The sequence below is a fragment of the Trachypithecus francoisi genome, unplaced genomic scaffold (genome assembly GCF_009764315.1).
Source record: "Trachypithecus francoisi isolate TF-2019V2 unplaced genomic scaffold, Tfra_2.0 Lachesis_group8, whole genome shotgun sequence".
In the NCBI taxonomy this organism is placed as follows: domain Eukaryota; kingdom Metazoa; phylum Chordata; class Mammalia; order Primates; family Cercopithecidae; genus Trachypithecus; species Trachypithecus francoisi.
The window spans coordinates 68,130,574-68,152,329 of record NW_022681473.1 but is presented as its reverse complement, the minus strand read 5'-3'; the positions used below and the strand labels follow the sequence as shown (position 1 = coordinate 68,152,329).

At 40.1% G+C, this 21,756-nt stretch overlaps 1 protein-coding gene across 1 annotated transcript in view; it reads left to right on the top strand.

The window, feature by feature from the left end:
• Positions 1-21,756, top strand: part of GDPD4 (glycerophosphodiester phosphodiesterase domain containing 4) — an 85,377-nt gene that overhangs the window by 39,946 nt on the left and 23,675 nt on the right. Inside the window, exons 11-13 of the mRNA XM_033207149.1 lie at positions 2,893-3,049; positions 16,736-16,957; positions 18,060-18,214. Of these exons, the coding sequence (XP_033063040.1) occupies positions 2,893-3,049; positions 16,736-16,957; positions 18,060-18,214 (534 nt within the window). The remainder of the gene's footprint in view (positions 1-2,892; positions 3,050-16,735; positions 16,958-18,059; positions 18,215-21,756) is intronic.

Genomic DNA, 21,756 nt, shown 5'->3' with positions numbered 1-21,756 from the left:
ATTGAGTCTAAGTGAGAAAAATGGGAAGAGAATTTGAAGACATTAGTTTGGAGACTTTTAGCCAGGAAAGAATTCAGCATTCAGTTCAAATCTTCATCAAATTTTGAAAAAGTTTTTAGTTTTACTTTTTGAAATGTCTTTTTCTGCACCTCCCTTCTTTTTTAGGACTCCATTTACATATATATATAATACTGCTTGATCATTGCCTTACAGGTCACTGATGCCCCATTCTTTTTTGTTTCAGTCTTCTTTCTATGCTTTCATTTGGATAGATTCTAATGCTACATCTTCATTTTTATTTATTTATTTATTTTTTGAGACAGAGTTTCGCTCTTTTTTTTTTTTTTTTTTTTTGCCCAGGCTGGAGTGCAATGGTGCTCACCGCAGCCTCCGCCTCCCGGGTTCAAACTGTTCTCCTGCCACAGCCTCCCGAGTAGCTGGGATTACAGGCATGCGCCACCACCCTGGCTAAGTTTGTATTTTTAGTAGAGATAGGGTTTCTCCATGTTGGTTAGGCTGGTCTTGAACTCGCGACCTCAGGTGATCCACCTGCCTCGGCCTCCCAAAGTGCTGGGATTACAGGCGTGAGCCACCATGCCCCGCTAATGCTACATCTTTAAATTCATTGTTCTTTGCATGATCTGCAATATCTGATCTGTTTTAAATTTCATGCAGTGAAATTTTCATTTGTTATTATATTTTATCTCTAAATTTCCATTTTTATACCTTGTATGTATATCTTCATTATGTTCATGTTTTCCTTTACATACCTTGTTTACATCTTTATAATTTTGTTCTACACTGTTTAACACCCTTGTCTATGAATTCTGTCATCTTTTTCACTTTTGAGTTTGTCCCTGTTGAGTAATTCCTCTTCCATATGGTCACATTTTCCTGCTTGTTTATGTCTCTAGTAAGTTTTGATTACATGCTGGACTTGTAGTTTTACATTGTTGGGTGCTATATCTTGTATCCTTTAAGGTTGGTCGTTTTCTAGCAGATAGTTGTTACTTCCAGACTAGTTTGGTCTTTTCTTTGGAGGCTTGTTTTTAAGCTCTTTTTTAGAGGATCTAAAGTGGCTCTAAAGCCATTGTAGTTCTAAATTACCGCCCTCCCTGCCCTTTTTTTTTTTTTTCCTGAGACAGAGTTTCACACTTGTTGCCCAGGCTGGAGTCCAATGGCGCCATCTTGTCTAACCGCAACCTCCGCCTCCCAGGTTCAAGCGATTCTCCTACCTCAGCCTCTCAAGTAGCTGGGAGTACAGGCGTGTACCACCACGCCTGGCTAATTTTTGTGTTTTTAGTAGAGACGGGGTTTCACCATGTTGGCCAGGATGGTCTTGATCTCTTGACTTTGTGATCTGCCTGCCACAGTGTTGGGATTACAGGCATGAGCCACCGCGCCCAGCCAATTGTCCCCTTTTCTAAGGTGTGATCTTATGGAGTCTCTAAAGAATGCCTTTGTAATTACTGAGGACTCTCCTCTCTTGCTGGATGGAACTTGAATGATTCATACCCCGTGCAAGCTCCGATTGTCTTAGAACTGTCTGGTAATATTTTCTTAGAAGTTGTTCTTGCCAAGCTTCATAGTTTTACTCTGTACACATACAGATTGATATGTAGCCATACACTTATGAACTTTTGCATATTTTCTTGGAACTGTGTCTTTGTTTTTGCATAACTCTATCCTTTATGGGACTCTAGCCCACAAATTCTAGCTGTCTTGGCTCCCCACTTACTCTAATCTCTTCTCGTTTCAGCAGGACAGTTAGGTCCCTTTTAGGTTCCCCTACCCTGTACTGGAATTCAGTATTCACCTGCAGGAAAGAAGCCTGGGTGATGGAATTGCTTACGTCAGTTTTTGTTTTTGCCTTTTCTCAGAGATCGTAGTAATATTGTGCATCCTTTTGTCCGTTAACTGAAAATAGTTATTTCCTTTATTTTGTCCAGTTTTCTGGTTGTTTATGGCAGGAGAGTAAGTTCCAAGCCTTATCTTCCTCATTATAGATGTTCTCTTCATAGATATTTTAACGAGAAAGGGAGAGATAGTTTCATAAAATCAGAGATTCTCCAAAGCAAATTGCAGATAGAAGAATAAGGAACTTACCTTATGATACTGTCTGATGTGAAGAGTCTAGGACCAGGAATACTCAGTGTAGGCCGTGCACGGAGGCTCATGCCTGTAATCCCAGCACTTTGGGAGGCTGAGGTGGGCAGATCACTTGAGGCCAGGAGTTTGAGACCAGCCTGGCCAACATAACAAAATCCTATCTCTACTAAAAAAATACAAAAATAAGCTAGGCATGGTGGTACACACCTGTAGTTTCAGCTACTTGGGAGGCTGAGGCAGGAGAATCACTTGAACCCAGGAGGCGGAGGTTGTGGTGAGCCAAGATCGTGCCACTGCACTCCAGTCTGGGTGACAGAGCAAGACTGTGTCAAAAGACAAAAACAAAAACCAAACAAACAAAAAGAAATACTCAGTGCAGTGTCTAGCTGGGAAAGGATCAGAATAATACAGGAAAACTGTGTGGACGCCTGCTTAGTATGGTCCTGGAACCTGAGGACCTTGCATCATCCCTACCTCCATTCACTTTATTTTCAGGCCACTACTGTGCCTACTGTTTTCCTAATGCCAGAAAGCCCCTGAATAGAGAAGCTATTCTTTCACCCACTAATGTGATTATATATCATGAAAGACTGATCCCTAAAGCAGAAAACATATTGACATCAAAGTGTAAATGACTGATATGTAGCCCTTTTCTAAGATTTGAGAGGGAGTAAGGAGCCCCAGTGACACCTGTGACTTTGAAGGACTTTCTGGGGAGGCTGTCTACCAAGGTACCTAAATTCAGCCTGTCTACCCCGTCCTTCTTTTCTACCTCTGCCTCAGTTATGATCGTGTGCCTTTCCTCATGCATGACTTTGACCTGAGAAGAACAACCAATATCTGGGAAGTTCAGCCAGAATCTGCCTTCAAGAACCCTGCTGCCTTCAGTTGGGATTTCCTGTCAACTCTGAATGCAGGCAAATGGTTTGTAAAACCAGAGGTAAGACACATTCCCAAGTTTCACAAACCTGCATTGAATTTTTGTAAGAGATCATGTGCTGCTCCTGAAAATAAAGGCCATAGATGAAGATAGGCAAGTATCCACACGATTTCATACCAGTATGGTAGCAGGACTATAGTATTGGCAGGAGGGCTTTTTCAGTAATGTAGTGAGTCTGATTGCTGCTTTCTGCATTCGCTAGAAAGTCTGAAGACAAACTTGTAAACTTATCCTTGTAATTTCTTTTTACCCAACTATTTCATAAGCTTTTACAGTGTGCCTAACATGTATATAACGTTTTCCTGGGTGAGGCAGACTAGGACAGATATTTTTGATTTTTTCTTCTTGCCATTCAACAAATATATATTGAGCACCTAATGGTACAAGGCACATAGAATATAATAGTGAATAAGCACACATCCAGCTTTAATGGAATTCACAGGCTAGTATAAGAAACAGACAGTTACTATACACTGTGATAAGTACAAAACTAGAGTTAATTTCAAGTTGCTTCAGGAGCACACAAGAACAACTTCTAACTCAGACTGGGAAACATGGATGGGAGATTCTGGAAGGAGATGTATAGACTAATAGATGTGGTACAGTATAAAGCATGTGCTGTGCTGTGTACAATGTTAATTTTGAGGCAAGTGTGAATGGTTCCTCTGGAAGATGTTGGGGAATACTTTATGCACAGCTATGATTTGAGCTGAGGGAAGATCATTACCAAGGGGAACCAAGGGCAGTAATGATGATGTGTTTCGGAGCAACAGGGTGGGGTGTGTGTGTGTGTGTGTGAAGGAGAGAGGGAGGGAAGGATAGAGGAAAGGAGATAGGAAGGAAGAGAGGGGTAGGAAGTAGATGGGAGGTAGATTGGGAGAATAATCTGGAAAACATGTTGATGGGAGATTATGGCAATGCTTACATAACAAGTTAAAGAGTTTAGAATTATCCTTGAGTGTTTTTAAATGGATAAAAAGTCAGAATTGCATTTGATAAAGGTCAAGCCTACTTTTTCAAGATAGATTAAAGAAAACAAAACAACCTATGTTTTCCGGCTTTTTTTATGACTAGGAATTCATGTGACCTAGGTTCTGCCCAATCAGATATACTCATTTGAGACTTTGATTTTGAAAATAAACGTCTCAACAAGATAGATAGTAGGCATCCATATTGCTAGCATATGTGACAGCAGAGATAGCAAGGTGTGAGGCTCAGCTGTGGTAATAGCTCCCTTATACAGTAGTAGTGTAATTAGGAAAAGAAATATTAAGGGATTTTTGATCGTGTACTGGTGGAATGGAATTTTATTTATGTTTGATGTTAATCCTGAGGGCTGTTTGATCATGTTTCATGTAAAAATAGGGAAAAGTGAAGAACTATATACAGATGGACTTATCTACTGTGTGTGTCCATTTTGTGTTGCTATAAAGGAATACCTAGGACTGGATAATTTTTAAAGAAAAGAGGTTTATTTGGCTCATGGTTGTACAAGCTCTACAAGAATGATACCAGCATCTGTTCAGCTTCTGGTGAGGAAGCTTTTACTCATGGCAGAAGGTGAAGGGGAAGCAAGGCATGTCACATGGCGAGAGAGGGAGCAAGAAAGAGAGAAGGAGGTACCAGGTTCCTTTGAACAACCAGCTCTTGCATGAACTAAGAATGAGAATTCGCTCATTACTGAGGGGAGGGCACCAAATCATTCATAAGGGATCTGCTCCCATGTCCCAAATACCTCTCACTAGGCCTCACTTCTAATATTGGAGGTCACATTTCAACATAAGATTAGGAGGGGACACACATCCACGCTGTATCATCTACTGAGACTCCATTTCAGATTCATTATATTAATTAGTATTAATATAAGAAATAGTTGAAAGTGGATTTCTTATTACTGTAGTTGCTCAGAATATTTGTCCTCTTAGGAGTACATAGTCTATACATGCTATTTCCGTATATGAAAATAATATGATTACTCTGATATTCTAGGTTTCTGAGTATATGTAGCTTCTGCAGTATGTGTCATACATAGACACATAAAAACTAGAGGTGCTCCATTAGGATGTATATATAGTTAGCTATAGTTAATATTTTGGCAAAGGTATGTTCTAGATGAAAAGGCTATTATTATATCTGATGTATAATATATGCCTGATAAAAGTCTTATTAGGATTTACAGAATTAAACTTACTCCTAAAATTGAGCCAAAGTTTCATCAGGCTGAGATGTTTGATGGAACAGTAGAGTTGATGAATTTTAATTAATGGATGATTTTTCTTGGTAGTCTTTACTGGACCTTAGTGGTCCTTATTGCTGAAAGACAACAACAGTTGTTTCTCATGTCTGTGGTCATGGTTAGCTACCATGTGGGAATCATGAATTTAACTTTTTTTCATAATCCTAAGTACATTCAGAAACATTTAATACTTAATAACTTATTAAATAGCATCCTTATTTTTAGTTTTCTTTTTTTATATTTATTTATTTGTTTTTGAGACAGAGTCTCTCTCTGTAGCCCAGGGTGGAATGCAGTGGTGTGATCTTGGCTCACTGCAACCTCTGCCTCCTGGGTTCCAGTTCAAGCAATTCTCCTGCCTCAGCCTCTTGAGTAGTTGTGATTGTAGGCGCCCGCCACCACACCCAGCTTATATTTTTATATTTTTAGTAGAGATGGGGTTTTACCATATTGGCCAGGCTGGTCTTGAACTCCTGACCTTGTGATCCGCCACCACACCCAGCTTATATTTTTGTATTTTTAGTAGAGATGGGGTTTCACCATATTGGCCAGGCTGGTCTTGAACTCCTAACCTTGTGATCCGCCTGCCTTGGCCTCCCAAAGTGCTGGGATTATAGATGTGAGCCACCGCACCCAGCCTTATTTTTGTTTTTTTTTTTTGGAAATGGAGTTTCACTCTGTTACCCAGGCTGGAGTGCAGTGATGCGATCTCGGCACACTGCAGCCTCAGCCTCCTGAGTTCAAGCGATCCTCCTCCCTCAGCCTCCTGAGTAGCTGGAAATACAGGCGCCAGCCACCATGCCCAGCTAATTTTTTGTGTTTTTAATAGAGGGTTCCACCATGTTGACCAGGCTGGCCTCGAACTCCTGACCTCAGGTGATCCGCCTGCCTCGGCCTCCCAGAGTGCTGGGATTACAGATGGGAGCCACTACGCCTGGCCTTATTTTTGGTTTTCAAACATTTCTTCACAGCTGTCTCCCGTTTTGAATGTCTTGGGTTAGTTTTAAGTGATAGAGTTGGATCTGTTACTGTAATAACTTTTCGTGGACATTTTTTAGGATTAATAGCTCTGTTTTAGCATGTTTAGGGTGTTTAGGTGCTTTACTTGTAGCATTTAGTTATCCTATCTCAATGGCTACTGAAGAGCATCCTGAAACCTGGGGTTCAAATATGATTATCTGGGAGACTTTAGGTTTGATCATGGAGCTTTTTTTACTTTCATGCTGTATGGTTAGAAGGTAGTTGAAATGGTGTTATGTGATTTAAAAGATTTGGAGATTTGGGTAGTTTTTTCCATAGTGAAGAAATTAGTTGTAAACATTATTCTGATGATTCTTTATTGGTTAGGTATGATTATTGATTGATCATCGTGGTGAATTGGTCATTATTTATTAATATATTTATTAGTCTTGAGATTATTGTGAAAATCAAGTAGTTAATCTTATAACAAAATAAGAATAGATACAGACATTCTGGGAGTTGCTACTGGAAGCTAAACTGAATTCCTGTTTCTTCAGCCCAACCAATACTTCTGTGGAACTTTGTTATATCCTTTTGTGAAGGTATAATTATAGAAATGATAAAAATATAATTCTCATGCAGATATATAGTCGGCATGAGTACGAGTTTTATTTAGCACATTAATGAAGGAAAAAGCAGGATGACAAAACCCACTCAAAGGAGAAATGACAGCAAGATATTCAACTAGAAAATACTAGCACTCATCCCTTCCACAAAGACAGCCAAAACAATAAATAAAAAACCATATTTTAATGAAAATAAAGGACAGCACCAGAGTACATCAAAGCAGTAACAGAAACCCTGGTGAGCACAGAAACTCAGGAGACCCACATAGAGAATGCCACCTCATCCCCCAGCTGAGATCAGCCAGGAACCAGGAGGAACTTCTTTCTATGGTGAAAAGGGTAGGCAGCCCACAGCAACACTTTGGACCCCTATTGGGGTCCCCTGCAGTCCTCACAGGCCCTAAGCCCAGCTGGGGTAGCTACCTAGAGGCCATACAACTATGTTCCCCTCAGAGAAGGAGCCAGCTGTGCCTGCCCCGTGGCCTACATGGCGACTGTGTAATGCTATCTTGGAACTACTCACATCTTGCTCCAGAGGTGAGTAGCCACAGCACCCTTCATCCCTTATGCTAAACTACTGGGGAACCACCCCACCCCAACAGAGTAGTCTAACATCCCCAGGCCAAGCAACTGTTACACCTTTCCCTGTAAAGCCAAGCAGCAGATAGAACTGTTTCACCTACCCTCACCCTGCACCCTTGGGCTAGAGATGGAGCTGTGTACCCTTTCCTGGGGATATGGTGCTTTAGCAGAACAGCTCCATCTACTTCTTTCAGACTTGCCTATGCCCTGCCACTAGGGTCCTGAGTTGAAACTGTGCACTGCCCTCTCGAGAAAAAAGTACTTTGTCAGAGCCCTGTGTGGCAGGGAAATGGTGGCTGGGCTGCTTGGAACAGTCAGGCCCCCACAGCCTGAGTAGATTGGCACATCAACCCTTGGAGAATCAGTGTTTTGGCTGAGCTGAGCAACTGCACATTCCATGGCTGAGCTAACATAGTACCCTTCATCCCAGGGAAACAAACCAGTGTCTGAGCAGAAATACCCAACCCTACAGGCCAAAAAATTGTAGTACCCTGCTTCCCTGGAGCTGGACTAGCTCCCTAGAGTCTAAGCTGCTGAGATAGTGCCATCCCTAAGAAATTGAATCATGTCATCCTGCTTCTTGCCCCCCCAGGACCCAAACAACAGCCATACTGGGGCATTTGCTGCTGCACCTGGCCTCACAGAGTCTAGGATACTGCTGAATCCTACTGTCTTAGAGTCTAGTGTCACCACTACATGGTGCTTTATCCCCACACACCCAAGCTGCCACTGAGCCCTGCTGGCTCAAGCTCCCAAATTATAGCCATACCCTGTGCCCTAGGCTCAAACCTCCAGAACATACCTTTTTCCTTAGTCAGGCCAGGGCTCTTCCCTGCCTGGTAAGAATAGAGTCACAGCTACAGCCTAACTCTCTGGACCTAAGCTGCTAAGGGGTTAGAGTCTGATGGTGTGGGCAACCTATGTCCAACCCTGCCACAGAGAGTGAAAGATTCACTCTGATCCTAGGACTCTGCCAATCTAAACATTTGCACCTGGAATCCAGCACCATGGCAGTTGATTTTATGCCATGTCAGACCTGACACCAAGAGGGATCCCCTTAGTGAAGTCTCCTCATTGTAGGGAAAACAAGAATTGGAGAACCCCAAAAGCCTTTGTGGACCAAAGACATTAACAACATACACCTCTGGCCTGGCGCGGTGGCTCACGCCTCCCAGCACTTTGGGAGGTCGAGGTGGGCAGATCACGAGGTCAGGAGATCAACACCATCCTGGCTAACACAGTGAAACCCCGTCTCTACTAAAAATACAAAAAAATTAGCTGGCCATGGTGGCGGGCGCCTGTAGTCCCAGCTGCTGGGGAGGCTGAGGCAGGAGAATGGCATGAACCCAGGAGGCAGAGCTTGCAGTGAGCCGAGGTGGCACCACTGCGCTCCAGCCTGGGTGACAGAGCAAGACTCTTGTCTCAAAAACAAAAAACAAAAAACACATACACCTCTGCTATTGTGACAACAAATTTCCACACCCCTAAGCCACTGAGATGCCCACAGTTATTGCTGATGTTGAATGCAGCCAAAGAAGCTGCACAGAGACTATACCACTGCACCTACCCAGAAACAAAGTCACCACACCCTTCTCAACTAGTGCACTAAGACCCAACTGCAGGTGAAAATGTTTCTCTAGAAAAGCCATTCCAGAAAGTTTGGAAGAGGTGATTATTCCACAAGATGCATAGACATTAGCACAGGTACACAAGAAATGAAAAAGCAAGGAAATATGACGCCACCAAAGGATCGTAACTCTAGTAACAGACCTGAATGAAAAGGAAATAAATGAATTGCTGGAAAAGGAATTCAAAATAATTACCTTAAGGAAACTCAGTGAGATACAAAAAAAAAAAAAGAGACAATTCAACAAAATTAGGAAAACAATTCATGATGTCAATAATAAATTCAACAAAAACATAGATACAGTAAAAAAGAACCAGTCAGATGTGGTGGTTCATGCTTGTAGTCCTAGCACTTTGGGAGGCCGAGGCAGGTGGATCACCTGAGGTCAGGAGTTGGAGACCAGCCTGACAAATATAGTGTCTCTACTAAAAAACATAGAAATTAGCCAGGTGCGGTGGCATGCGCCTGTAGTCCCAGCTACTTGGGAGGCTGACACTGGAGAACTGCTTGAACCCAGGAGGTGGAGGTTGCAGTAAGTCAAGATCATACCACTGCACTCCAGCCTGGGCTACAAAGCAAGACTCTGTCTCAAAAGAAAAAACAAAACCAAACCAAATGGACACCCTTGCTGCTGAATAATTCAAGTACCAAAATAAAACAATATAGTACAGAGCTTCAACAAGAGACTTGTTTCAACAGAAGAATCTCTGAGCTTGAAAGTGAGTCATTTGAAAATTACCCAGATAGAGGAGAAAAAAAGAAATGAGAATGAAAAAGAGTAAAGAAAGCCTACAAGAAAGGACACTAAAGCAAACAAATTTTCATATTGTAGATGTTCCCAAGGGAAGGAGTTGGAAAAATAGAAACACTATTTAATGAAACAGTAACTTAAAACTTCCCAAGAGAGGGGTGACCATCCAGATCTAAGAAGCTCAAAGATTCCCAAATAGATTCAGTCCCAAAAGGTCCTCATCAAGGCATATTTTATCAAATTGTCAAAAGTCAAAGACAAATAATTCTAAAAAGAGTAAGAGAAAAGCATCAAGTCACATATAAGGGAATTCTTATTAGACTCACAGCTGAAACTGTCCAGACCGAGAGAGAATAGAATGAGGTATTCAAAGTACTGAAAGAAAAAATATTGCTAGCCACGAATATTTGACTCAGCAAATCTATCCTTCAGAAATGAGGGAGAAAGTCTTTCCCAGACAAGCAAAAGCTGGGGAATGCAAAACCACTAGACTAGCCCTACAAGAAATATTCAAGGGATCCCTGCATCTGGAAGCAAAAAGGTGATAATCACCATTATGAAAACACACAAAAGCATAAAACTCACCAGTAGAGCAGATATGCAAAGGAGAGAGAGAAAAAATATCAAACCTTTTACACTACAGAAGACCATCAAACTGAAATGAAAAACAAGAAGAAAGAAAGAAAGAATATACAAAACAGAATACAGTTAACAAAATGGCTACAGTAAGTCATCACCTATTATAATAACCTTGAATGTAAACCGATTAGTCACTTGAATGATACAGACTGCCTGAATGAATAAAGGAAATAACTCAACTATATGCTGCCTACAAAAGCTCACTTTGCCTGTAAGGACAGACAGAAAGTGAAGGGATAGATATTCCATGCAAACAGAAACCAAAAGCAAGCAGGAATAGCTATATTTACATCAGATAAAACAGACTTTGGTTCCAAAACTATAGAAAGACAAAGAAGGTCATTATGAAATAATAAAGGGATCAGGACCGGGTGCGGTGGCTCAAGCCTGTAATCCCAGCACTTTGGGAGGCCGAGACAGGCGGATCACGAGATCAGGAGATCGAGACCATCCCAGCTAACACGGTGAAACCCCATCTCTACTAAAAAAAAATACAAAAAACTAGCCGGGCGAGGTGGCGGGTGCCAGTAGTCCCAGCTGCTCCGGAGGCTGAGGCAGGAGAATGGCGTAAACCCGGGAGGTGGAGCTTGCAGTGAGCTGAGATCCGGCCACTGCACTCCAGCCTGGGCGACAGAGCAAGACTCCGTCTCAAAAAAAAAAAAAAAAAAGGGATCAATTCACCAAGAAGATATAACAATTATAAATATACATGCACTCAACACCAAAGCACCCAGATACATAAAGCAAATATTACTAGATTTAAAGGGGGAGAAAGACTCCAATACAGTATATGTTGGTGACTTTAACATCCTACTGTGAGCATTGAACAGATCACCTAGACAGCAGATCAACAAACATTGGATTGAAACTGTACTTGGACCAAATGGACAATTACAGAACAGACGATTACAGAATATTTCATAAAATAGCTATAGAATACACATTCTTTTCATCAGCACATGGAACATTCTCCGGGACAGACCATGTGTAAGGCCACAAAACAAATCTCAACAAATTTAAAATAATTGAAATCATATTAAGTATCCTTTCAGACCACAATGGAATAAAACTAGGTATCAATGAGAGGAACTTTCAAAACTGTACAAATATATACACCACAAAATACTATTTACTTATAAAAAAGAATGAAATCATGTCTTTTGCAGCAACATGGATGCAGCTGGAGGCCATTATCCTAAATGAATTAATGCAGGCTCAGAAAACCAAATACTGCATGTTCTCACTTATAAGTGGGAGCTAACTATTAGATATACATGAACATAAAGATGGCAACAATAGAAAACTGGGACTACTAGAGGAGGAAGGGGGCCAGGGTTAAAAAACTAACGATTAGGTACTAAGCTTAGTACCTAACTGATGGGTTCATTCATACCTCAAACCTCAGCATCATGCAATATACCCATGTAACAAACCTGCACATGTACCCACTGAATCTAAAATAAAAGTTAAAAAAGTAAATTTTATTGGTTCAAATAAAAGAGAAAATGTAAAAATCAGATAATACTGTGTTTGTAAGATTTTATATCAAAATTAAGCTTTACAAATAAGATGTTATACTTTTTAGAAACTGTGTAAATATGTGGAAATTAAACAACATGCTTCTGAGTGATCAGTGGGTTAATGAGGAACTTAAGGAAATTTAAAAAATTTTTGAAATGAGTGAAAATAGAAACACAACATACCAAACCCTACGGGATATAGCAAAAGCAGTGTTAAGAGTGAAGTTTATAGCAATAAATGCCTACATCAAAAAAGTAGAAAGATTTCAAATAAACAACATAATCATGTATCTCAAGGTGTGCCCTTGAGTTTTTTAACTCTCAGACTTGTCCACACTAAGCCTCCAGGAATTTGTCAATGATGGTTCAAGTTTTTCTACCCCAGCACTGGTTTTCCTTAGTGGTTTCCATTTATTAGGCTCATTCTGGTAAGCTGTGATTCATCTCCTTTCACCTGTCTCTCCAGTTTTATGGGCAGCAGTTTGCCTTGTGTCCTTACCTCTATTATAGATCCAAGAAGAGTTGTTGATTTTTCATTCTGTTCAACTTTTAACTTGTTGTTAGGATGGAGTGACAGCTTCCGAGCTGCTTACATGTGGAACCAGAAACCAGAAGTCTATTTGGTAATTTTTTTTTTTTTTTTTTTTTGAGACGGAGTCTTGCTCTGTCGCCCAGGCTGGAGTTGCAGTGGCGCGATCTCGGCTCACTGCACGCTCCGCCTCCCGGGTTCACGCCATTCTCCTGCCTCAGCCTCCAGAGTAACTGGGACTACAGGTGCCCGCCACCACGCCCAGCTAATTTTTTTCGTATTTTTAGTAGAGCCAGGGTTTCACCATGTTAGCCAGGATGGTCTCAATCTCCTGACCTTGTGATCTGCCCACCTCGGCCTCCCAAAGTGCTGGGATTACAGGCATGAGCCACCGCGCCCGGCCTATTTGGTTATTTTTTGAATCAATATGATAATGTTCATATGAGCTGTAATTTGATAATGTGCGATAGAACCTTCTGAGGCCTCTAAAAACAATTTGTAGTACATTTCTTCTTGTGGTTCTTTTTGCCATGTAGCTTCCCCCTAATTTTTTTTTTTTTTTTTTTTTTTTTTTTGAGATGGAGTCTCAGTCTGTTGCCAAACTGGCATACAGTAGCGCGCTCTCAGCTCACTGCAACCTCCCTTCCCGGTTTCAAGCGATTCTCCTGCCTCAGCCTCCCGAGTAGCTGGGACTACAGGCACACGCCATCATGCCCAGCTAATTCTTATATTTTTAGTAGAGACAGGGTTTCACCATGTTGGCCAGGATGGTCTCGATCTTTTGACCTTGTGATCTGCCCGCCTTGGCCTCCCAAAGTGCTGGGATTACAAGCGTTAGCCACTGTGCCCAGCCTCTAATATTTAAATTTATAGGGGAGAGGTCACAAGTTTGAGACCAGCCTAGCTAACATGGTGAAATCCTGTCTGTACTAAAAATACCAAAAAAATTAGCCAGGCTTGGTGGTGGGTGCCTGTAATCCCAGCTACTCGGGAGGCTGAGGCAGGAGAATTGCTTGAACCTAAGAGGCGGAGGTTGTAGTGAGATGAGACACTGCCGTTGCACTCCAGCCTGGGCAACAAGAGCAATACCCAAGAAAAATAAAAATTAAAAATAAATAAATAAATGTATAGGGAAAGGGCCATAGAGAAGAAAGAGATGTTCTTCTGATAATGGTCTCAAAGTAATAGTTTTATGTTGGGACATGGAAGAAGACAGGATTGTTAGATATTCCCACTACTTGAGTGGTTGTAGTACTCTGGTGATCTGATATTTTATAGTAAGCAATTAATGGTAGATGTGGTGGTACCCATATCAACAAGAAAATTATATTATTGGCCGGGGATGGTGGCTCACGCCTGTAATCCCAGCACTTGGGAGGCTGAGACGGGTGGATCACGAGGTCAGGAGTTCGAGACCAGCCTGGCCAACGTGGTAAAACCCTGTCTCTACTAAAAATACAACGAGCTGGGCATTGTGGTGCATGCCTGTAATCCCAGCTACTTGGGAGGCTGAGGCAGGAGAATCACTTGAACCTGGGAGGTGGAGGTTGCAGTGAGCTGAAATTGCACCACTGCACTCCAGCCTGGGCGACAAAACAAGACTTTGTCTCAAAAAAAAAGAAAAAAAAAAAGAAAATTGTATTGTTGTTCATAAGTAGTTACAGTTAGTTCTCATCAGAATCATCTATTCAGTGGAATGTTTCCTTGATGTGGCATCATTGGACAGGTTTAATTGTCCTTCTATTTCTTTCTTTCTTTTTTTTTTTGAGATGGAGTTTCACTCTTGTTGCCCAGGCTGGAGTACAATGGCATGATCTTGGCTCACTGCAACCTCTGCCTCCCAGTTCAAGCAATTCTGCCTCAGCCTCCTGAGTAGCTGGGATTACAGGCATGTATACCACACCTGGCTAATTTTTGTATTTTTAGTAGAGACAGGGTTTCTCCATGTTGGTCAGGCTGGTCTCGAACTCCCGACCTCAGGTGATTCGCCCATCTCAGCCTTCCAAAGTGCTGGGATTACAGGCGTGAGCCACTGTGCCCAGCCTTGTCTTTCTGTTTCTTAACCAATATTATACATTGGGTCTTCCAATAACCTTTCTACTTGTAATATGTCTACACAGAGACACAGAGAACAGAGGGCCTTTTAATCTTATTTTTATTTGAGGAACCAGATGTTTCATCTGGAGGACCAGAAATTTATTTTCATTTCTAGCTTGTTACTTCCTGTGGCATTTTGAAAACATTCAATCACATGTTGGATATAGTCTAAACAGGCATTTATCCATTCCAGTTTATTTTTCTGATTAAGTCTCTCCTATTTTATATACAGAAAAAGAGGCACCTCGGCTGTTAGGCCTACCCCCATAATACTATTTAAAGTTTACTAGAGTCTAGTTTTAAATTCTTATATTGATTAAATATTTACCATCTTTGCTATTTTGAATTTTTGGTCTTGTGTTGGTCTTTCCCGTAAATTCTTTTAACAGTTTTTCTCACAAGAAGGTTTAACAGTTAAGTGAACCAGTTGGTTTAGGTCTGGTAGTAGCTACCAAAATCTTGAATTCTGAAGCATCTTTCTATTGTCCTGAGCATTAAGAAAACCATTAGTTGTAGCTTTCAATCAGATCTTAATTTAACCATGGTTTAGATCTGCCTTCTGGCCTAGCAATGATCTGCCTTCTGGTCTAGCGATTTTCTGGAGATACTGTGCAATGTGATTGTTTCTTTCCTGAGAAAAATGTTTTTAAAAAGGCAGCTTATTTAGGTCAAAGGAAGAAGAAGAAGAAATAGGAGACATATGAATGAGAATGAAGATAAAGTTGTGTAGAAAAAAAGAGAGATTACTTGAGTCTTAAGAAAATGTGACTTCTTCCTTCTGCTTCCTTCTCCTGGGAGGTAGCCTTTTATCACTGCCTTCACTCAGATCTAAAAAATGGCAAGTGATGATAAAAGTTGCCATCTATTAAATTTAATGTAGCAAACATATGTGTGTTCTCCCCTGTGTTAGGTGAAATGCTGTGCATTTCAAAGAATATATGACAGTTCCTGCCAAGAGGGAGTTACACTCCAGTAGAGTCAGTAGAGAGTGAAGGAACTAATATGAATTGTACACTTTTCTATCTATGTACCAGACATACTCCCAGACCCTGTAAAAATTTTTATCATATTTAATTTTCAAAATAATCCTAAGAAATATATAGGTTATTTTTCCTCTCCTCTATTTTATAATTTGGGCAATGATGACTTGGAGAATTTAAATGGTTTTATTACCAAGGTTGCATAGCAAGAAGCATAGTGAGCCAGGATTGAACTTTATAATGTACTAAGACATATCCAAATAACTGTAGAAGGCAGAATGAGACATATAGTTACAGAGGCATAAAAATGGGCCATTGGGCTTTAAAGCCATTGAAGTGTCTTTATTTATATATTTTTAGAGATAGGGCCTCTTATTGCCCAGCCTATAGTGCAGTGGCATGATCATAGCTCACTTGCAGCCTCAAACTCCTGGGCTCAAGTAACCCTTCTGCCTCAGCCTCCCTAGTAGCTAGGACTACAGGCATGTATCACCACCCCCAGCTAATTTTTAAATTTTTTTGTAGAGACAAGGGTCTCACTATGTTGCCCAGGCTGGCCTCAAACTCCTGGCCTTAAGCGATCATCTTGCCTCAGCCTGCTGGGATTAAAGGCATGACTACAGCACCAGCCTTGAAGTCTCTTTAGTTCAGGAAGATTAAAGGAAAGCTTCATGAGGGAAATAGCATTTGAAAGGTAGAATTTTAAGAAGTTGATATGGCAAGGAAGTCAAGGGAGGGGTAGAGCTGGCACTAAATTCAGTTGAAGCCAAAGCATGTGTTCTTCCTATTACACAAAACTAGAATAGCGAGAGCCCATGTGGGAAGCCAGCATGACTGAAAGGGATGTATTATCTTGAGTTATGGGAGAAAAGGCTGGAAAGGAAGGTCAGAATAAGAACATGACCTTCAGTGCAAATACAACAGGTTGTAGGATATAGAAGAGACCACTCCAAACACTAATTATTGATGAAGATTACATTTTATTTCTCTCCTTGTCGCCTGTTATCTAGGACTAGTATTTCAGAGGACCTGGTGGATTGAATGATAATGGAGCAACTGAGGTAGAGCTGGATGTGTGGCTACATAGTAGGAGAATTGGAAAATGCTTTTGATGTATTTTTTGATGTATTTATTTCTAGCTCAGGCCATTTTACAATATGAAACCTCTATCAAAGGCAGATAAAGAAAGAGCAAGAAATCAGTCAATTCCAACACTAGCTGATTTATTGACACTTGCAAAGAAGGAAAGAAAATTTGTGATATTTGATCTTCACGGCCCTCCACCAAAACATCCTCTCAGACACACATTTGTCTGTCAAGTAGTAAGCGTGATCCTTGCCTCTAAAATCGAGCAACATCTGGTATGTCTATCTCAGTATTTATGACACAGGTTGGGAGGTGGGTAGCATGTCCTAGAAGCACAGTAGTTGAACTTGACCTACCTTGTAGCTCTACCCTGGGATCCTTAAGTAATTTTACTTCCTATGGAAATGAAGATTGTTACTTACACAGCTACATATGGTAATCTAGGAATGACCCAGTTAAATTTATCTCAGTGGGGAAAACCATTAAGGCTGTTTGCTATTCCAAACCAAATGAAATGTCAGCACCCTATTAAAGAGGAATATGTGCAATAACTATCTAATGTGACCTGAACCACACCAACATAGATCCATCAGAAAGAGCCTGGGTAACCTTAAGGCTTTGAAGACTTGGCATGATGAATGATATAGAAAGGAGAGCTTGTTCTTATTTGAGCAGAGATTTGCTCATGATGTTTTTCAGAAGCAACTCTCTGCATTTGGGCAGTCAGTTGTTCCAAATCCCATAAATTCTTAGAATATGGGAGTGCTGTGAGTGAAACAATATAAGTCATTTTACAAATGGAAGTATTTCATAGATGAGTCATAACAGCATCCCTGTTGGCAGGAAAGGACTCCTCTCAAAGACAATTTTTAAAAAAATAAAATAGTAGCAGGGCCTCCCTATGTTGCCCAGGCCTGTCTCGAACTCTCGGGCTCAAGGGATCCTCTTGCCTCGGCCTCCCAAAGTGCTAGGATTACAGGCATGAGCCACCACACCCAGCCTCAAAGATGATTGTTAACATCATGAACCAGAAAGATGTTTTTGATTCTCACTGTTCACCTACATCTATCAGCTAATCTACTTTGCTTATATGAGTCTTTGTGTACACAGTAGGTCCTTGACACTTGATGTTAACTGGTAAATGGAGAGGTCGTGAGAAAACTCAGCTCCAGAGTAGACCTAGTAAAGCCCCGTTATAAGAGTTCATTAGAAAATACTAGCTCACGTTGACTCTTTCACCAAGGACTAGAATCTCCCTCTCTCTACTCTCTGTAGAATACTACCTGTGCTGGAATGGAGCTCCCTCCATTCCCTGTGGAGCTCTTCGTACCTGGACAGCTGATTATCTACTGAAGGACTTCTTCTTTCTCCTTACAGATTTTTTGGTTGCCAACTCATGATAGGCAATATGTCAGGTCCATGGCTCCTGGTTTTCAGCATGTGGGCCGTTTAGTATCCATTAAAACCCTTGCTAAAAACAATATCAGTATAATAAATGTTGACTACAAGAAGTTGTTCCCTAATGGGTTAAGGTAAGTATTTGACCACACCTCTCTTGGCACATATTGCCTTACTTACACAAAATATACATTCTAACTAAACTGCTTAACTTCCCCTTTCCATCTCAGAATTTCTGTGTGTGGTTAGCATCTTTGAATCTCCTTTCTTTTTCCTACCCCTTCCTTCTTCCCTCCCTATGCCAACAAACATTTATCAAGTGTTGACTATGTCCCTGGAACATAGACTTTAGCCTCTTCTTTGTGCTCTAATCTTTCACCATTCAGTACACTTTTTTGGATGCTTGGTATTTCTGTTTTTATATAAAAGGCGGACGTTGAAAAGTCAGAACTCAAAATGTTGTTTATTTCCTCCTACCGTTACCAGATGGATGGCAGTACCTTGTAAATGGCTTTGTGATCCAGATAGTCATATTTCTGGAAGGGATAATTAAGAATATAACAAAACCATTATTTGAAAAATGTAAAAACAGCTAAGCATGAGAAGAAACTAAAAATATTAACCTCTGTATTTATAAATATACAATTAGAGACAAATTTTCAGAATTAAAAGCACCTGGGAATAAAATGACAACTTTTCCAAACTTAATTGTTATTAAACATGCTGAATTTAATCCATATCCCCTTTGTCTTAGATTGAAGGTTAATTTTTTATATGATTCTAAATGCTTTAGAGACAAAGTCTTCCTTGGGGAGGGAGGGAAAAAATAACAGATTAGAGATAGATAGATAATATGCAGATATCTATTATCTGCCTATCTATAGATAGATAATATCTATCTATAGATAATATCTAGATCTAGATATTAGATAATATCTATCTATAGATATATCTAGATCTAGATATTAGATAATATCTATCTATAGATAATATCTAGATCTAGATATTAGATAATATCTATATTTATGTATAGATATATATAGATATAGATATCCAAAGTTTCCTTTGGGTTTAATAAAAGGCTGTTGCGTGCATTTCTGTTTCTGTTCCTGCTTTTTCTGCCTTTCTGGCCATGGGTTGATCATATAATAGTGTCTTTTTCTCTTTTAGCTTTGGAAAATTATATATGTTTTTACGCTCTAATTGCCATTCAGAAGATTTTTCTTTACTCAACTTCTCTTCTATTTTGAGCATATTTCTATTTTCTTCTACTTTTTCTTTTCAAATAGAAAATGGCCCTAGAATGATTTCCTTCTCTCTTAATTCTGAGATTGATCTAGTAGTTGAAAAATAATTATGACTTCCATTTATTGAGCTATTATTATGTGTCAAGTTCTATGTTTGCTAGACCTGGCCTAGCCATCAACTATTTTGGTTACTTTGGAAAAGTTTCTAATTGTCAGTTTTCTCCTTTGTGAAATAGAATAACAGTGGTACTTGCTGGAGTGGTTAAAAGGTTTAATGAGATTATTCTTGCCATTTTAACTGAGAATGCTTTAAATGCATTATTTTAATCAAAAGTATATGAGTATAGAGTTGCCCTCTGTTTTATTTGTGATGCTACAAAGTTTTTTAATGTTTTAAAGACATTTTTAAAATTTGTATTTTTAATCAACATAATTGTATATATAGGGTACAATGTGATGTTTTAATTAATATTTATATAATATGAAATGATTAAATCAAGCTAATTAACATATACAATGTCTTTTTCATGTTAAGATATTTGAATTTACTCTCCGCTATTTTGAAATATACATTAACTATAGTTACCCTGCTGTACAATAGATCTCAAAACATTCCCTCTATCTAACTGAAACTTTATGCCTTTTGACCAACATTTACCCTCTCCCTCAACCCTTTGGTAACCAACATTCTACTCTTTGGTAACCAACATTAGCCTTTGGTAACCAACACTATTCTCTCTTTTTCTATAAGTTAGACTTTTTTTTTTTTTGAGATGGAGTCTCGTTCTGTCGCCAGGCTGGAGTGCCACGGCCCAATCTTGGCTCACTGCAACCTCCGCCTCTCAGGTTCAATCAGTTCTGCCTCAGGCTGGGACTACAGGTGCGTGCCACGATGCCCAGCTAATTTTTTGTATTTTTAGTGGAGATGGGGTTTCACCATGTTGGCCAGGTTGGTCTCGATCTCTTGACCTCACGATCCACCCGCCTCGGCCTCCCAAAGTGTTGGGATTACAGGCATGAGCCACTGTGCCAGGCCTTTTTTTTTTTTTTTTTGAAGACAGGGTCTTGCTCTGTCACCCAGGCTGAGAGGCAGTGGCATGATCTTGGCTCACTGCAGTGTCCACCTCCTGGGCTCAAGCTATCCTCTTATCTCAGCTTCTCAAGTAGATGGGACTACAGGCACATGCCAGCACACTTGGCTAATTTTTAAATTCTGTGTAGAGATGTGGTCTTGCTCAAGCAGTTCCCCCACCTCCACCTCCCAAAGTGCTGGAATTATAGGTGTGAGCCACCGTACCCCTCTGTAAGTTTGACTTTTTTAGAGTCCACACATAAGGGAGATCATGTGGTATTTGTATTTCTTTGTGTGGCTTATTTCACTTACCATAATGTCGCCCACACTCAACCATGTTTTCACAAGTGACAGAATTTCCTTCTTTTTAAAGGCTGAATAGTATTCCTTTGTATGTATATACTACATTTTCTTTACCCATTCATCTGTTTGATGGACACTTAGGTTGATTGCATATCTTGGCTACTGTGAATAGTGTTTCTATGAACATGGGAGTACAGATACCTCTTTGACATATTGATTTCACTTCCTTTGGATATATACTCAGTAGTGGGATTTCTGGATCATAAATATGTTAATTCTATTTTTAGTTTTTTGAGGAACCTCCACCTTGTTTTCCATAGTGGTTGTACTAATTTACATTCCCACCAACAGGGTTGGTGTAATGTAATGTGAGTTTCTTCAACTCACATTAATGAAAATAACCCAGCTTTACTGAATCCAATAAAACGTTTAACACTAGGCAGCCTACTCGCGGGGTTTCTCATCACCAATAATATTTTCCCCACCACACCGCCCCAACTGACCATGCCCCATTACCTAAAGCTCCTAGCTCTATGCGTAACCATCCTGGGCTACCAATAGCTCCCTTTTCTGCACATCCTTGCCAATACTTTTTATCTTTCATCTTTTTTGTAATAGCCAAAATTCTAAGAGGTGTGAGATGATATCTCCTTGTGGTTTTAATCTGTATTTCCCTGATGATTAGTAATATTGAGTGTTTTTTCATATGCTTGTTGGCTATTTGTGTCTTCTTTTGAGAAATATCTCTTCAGGTCTTTAGCTCGTTTTTTCATTGGGTTTTTTTTTTTTTTTTTTTGCTATTAAATATTTTCTCTTCACTTTGTTGATTGTTTCCTTTGCTGTGCAGACACTTTTTAGTTTGATGTGGTTCCACTGGTCTATTTTTGCTTTTGTTACCTGTGCTTTTGGGGTCATATCGAAAAAATCATTGCCCAGAGACCAATGTTGTGGAGCTTTTCCCATTTTCTTCTAGTAGTTTTAGTTTCAGGTCTTACATTTAAGTCTTTAATCCATTTTGATTTGATTTTTGTATGTGGTATGAGATAAGGGTCTA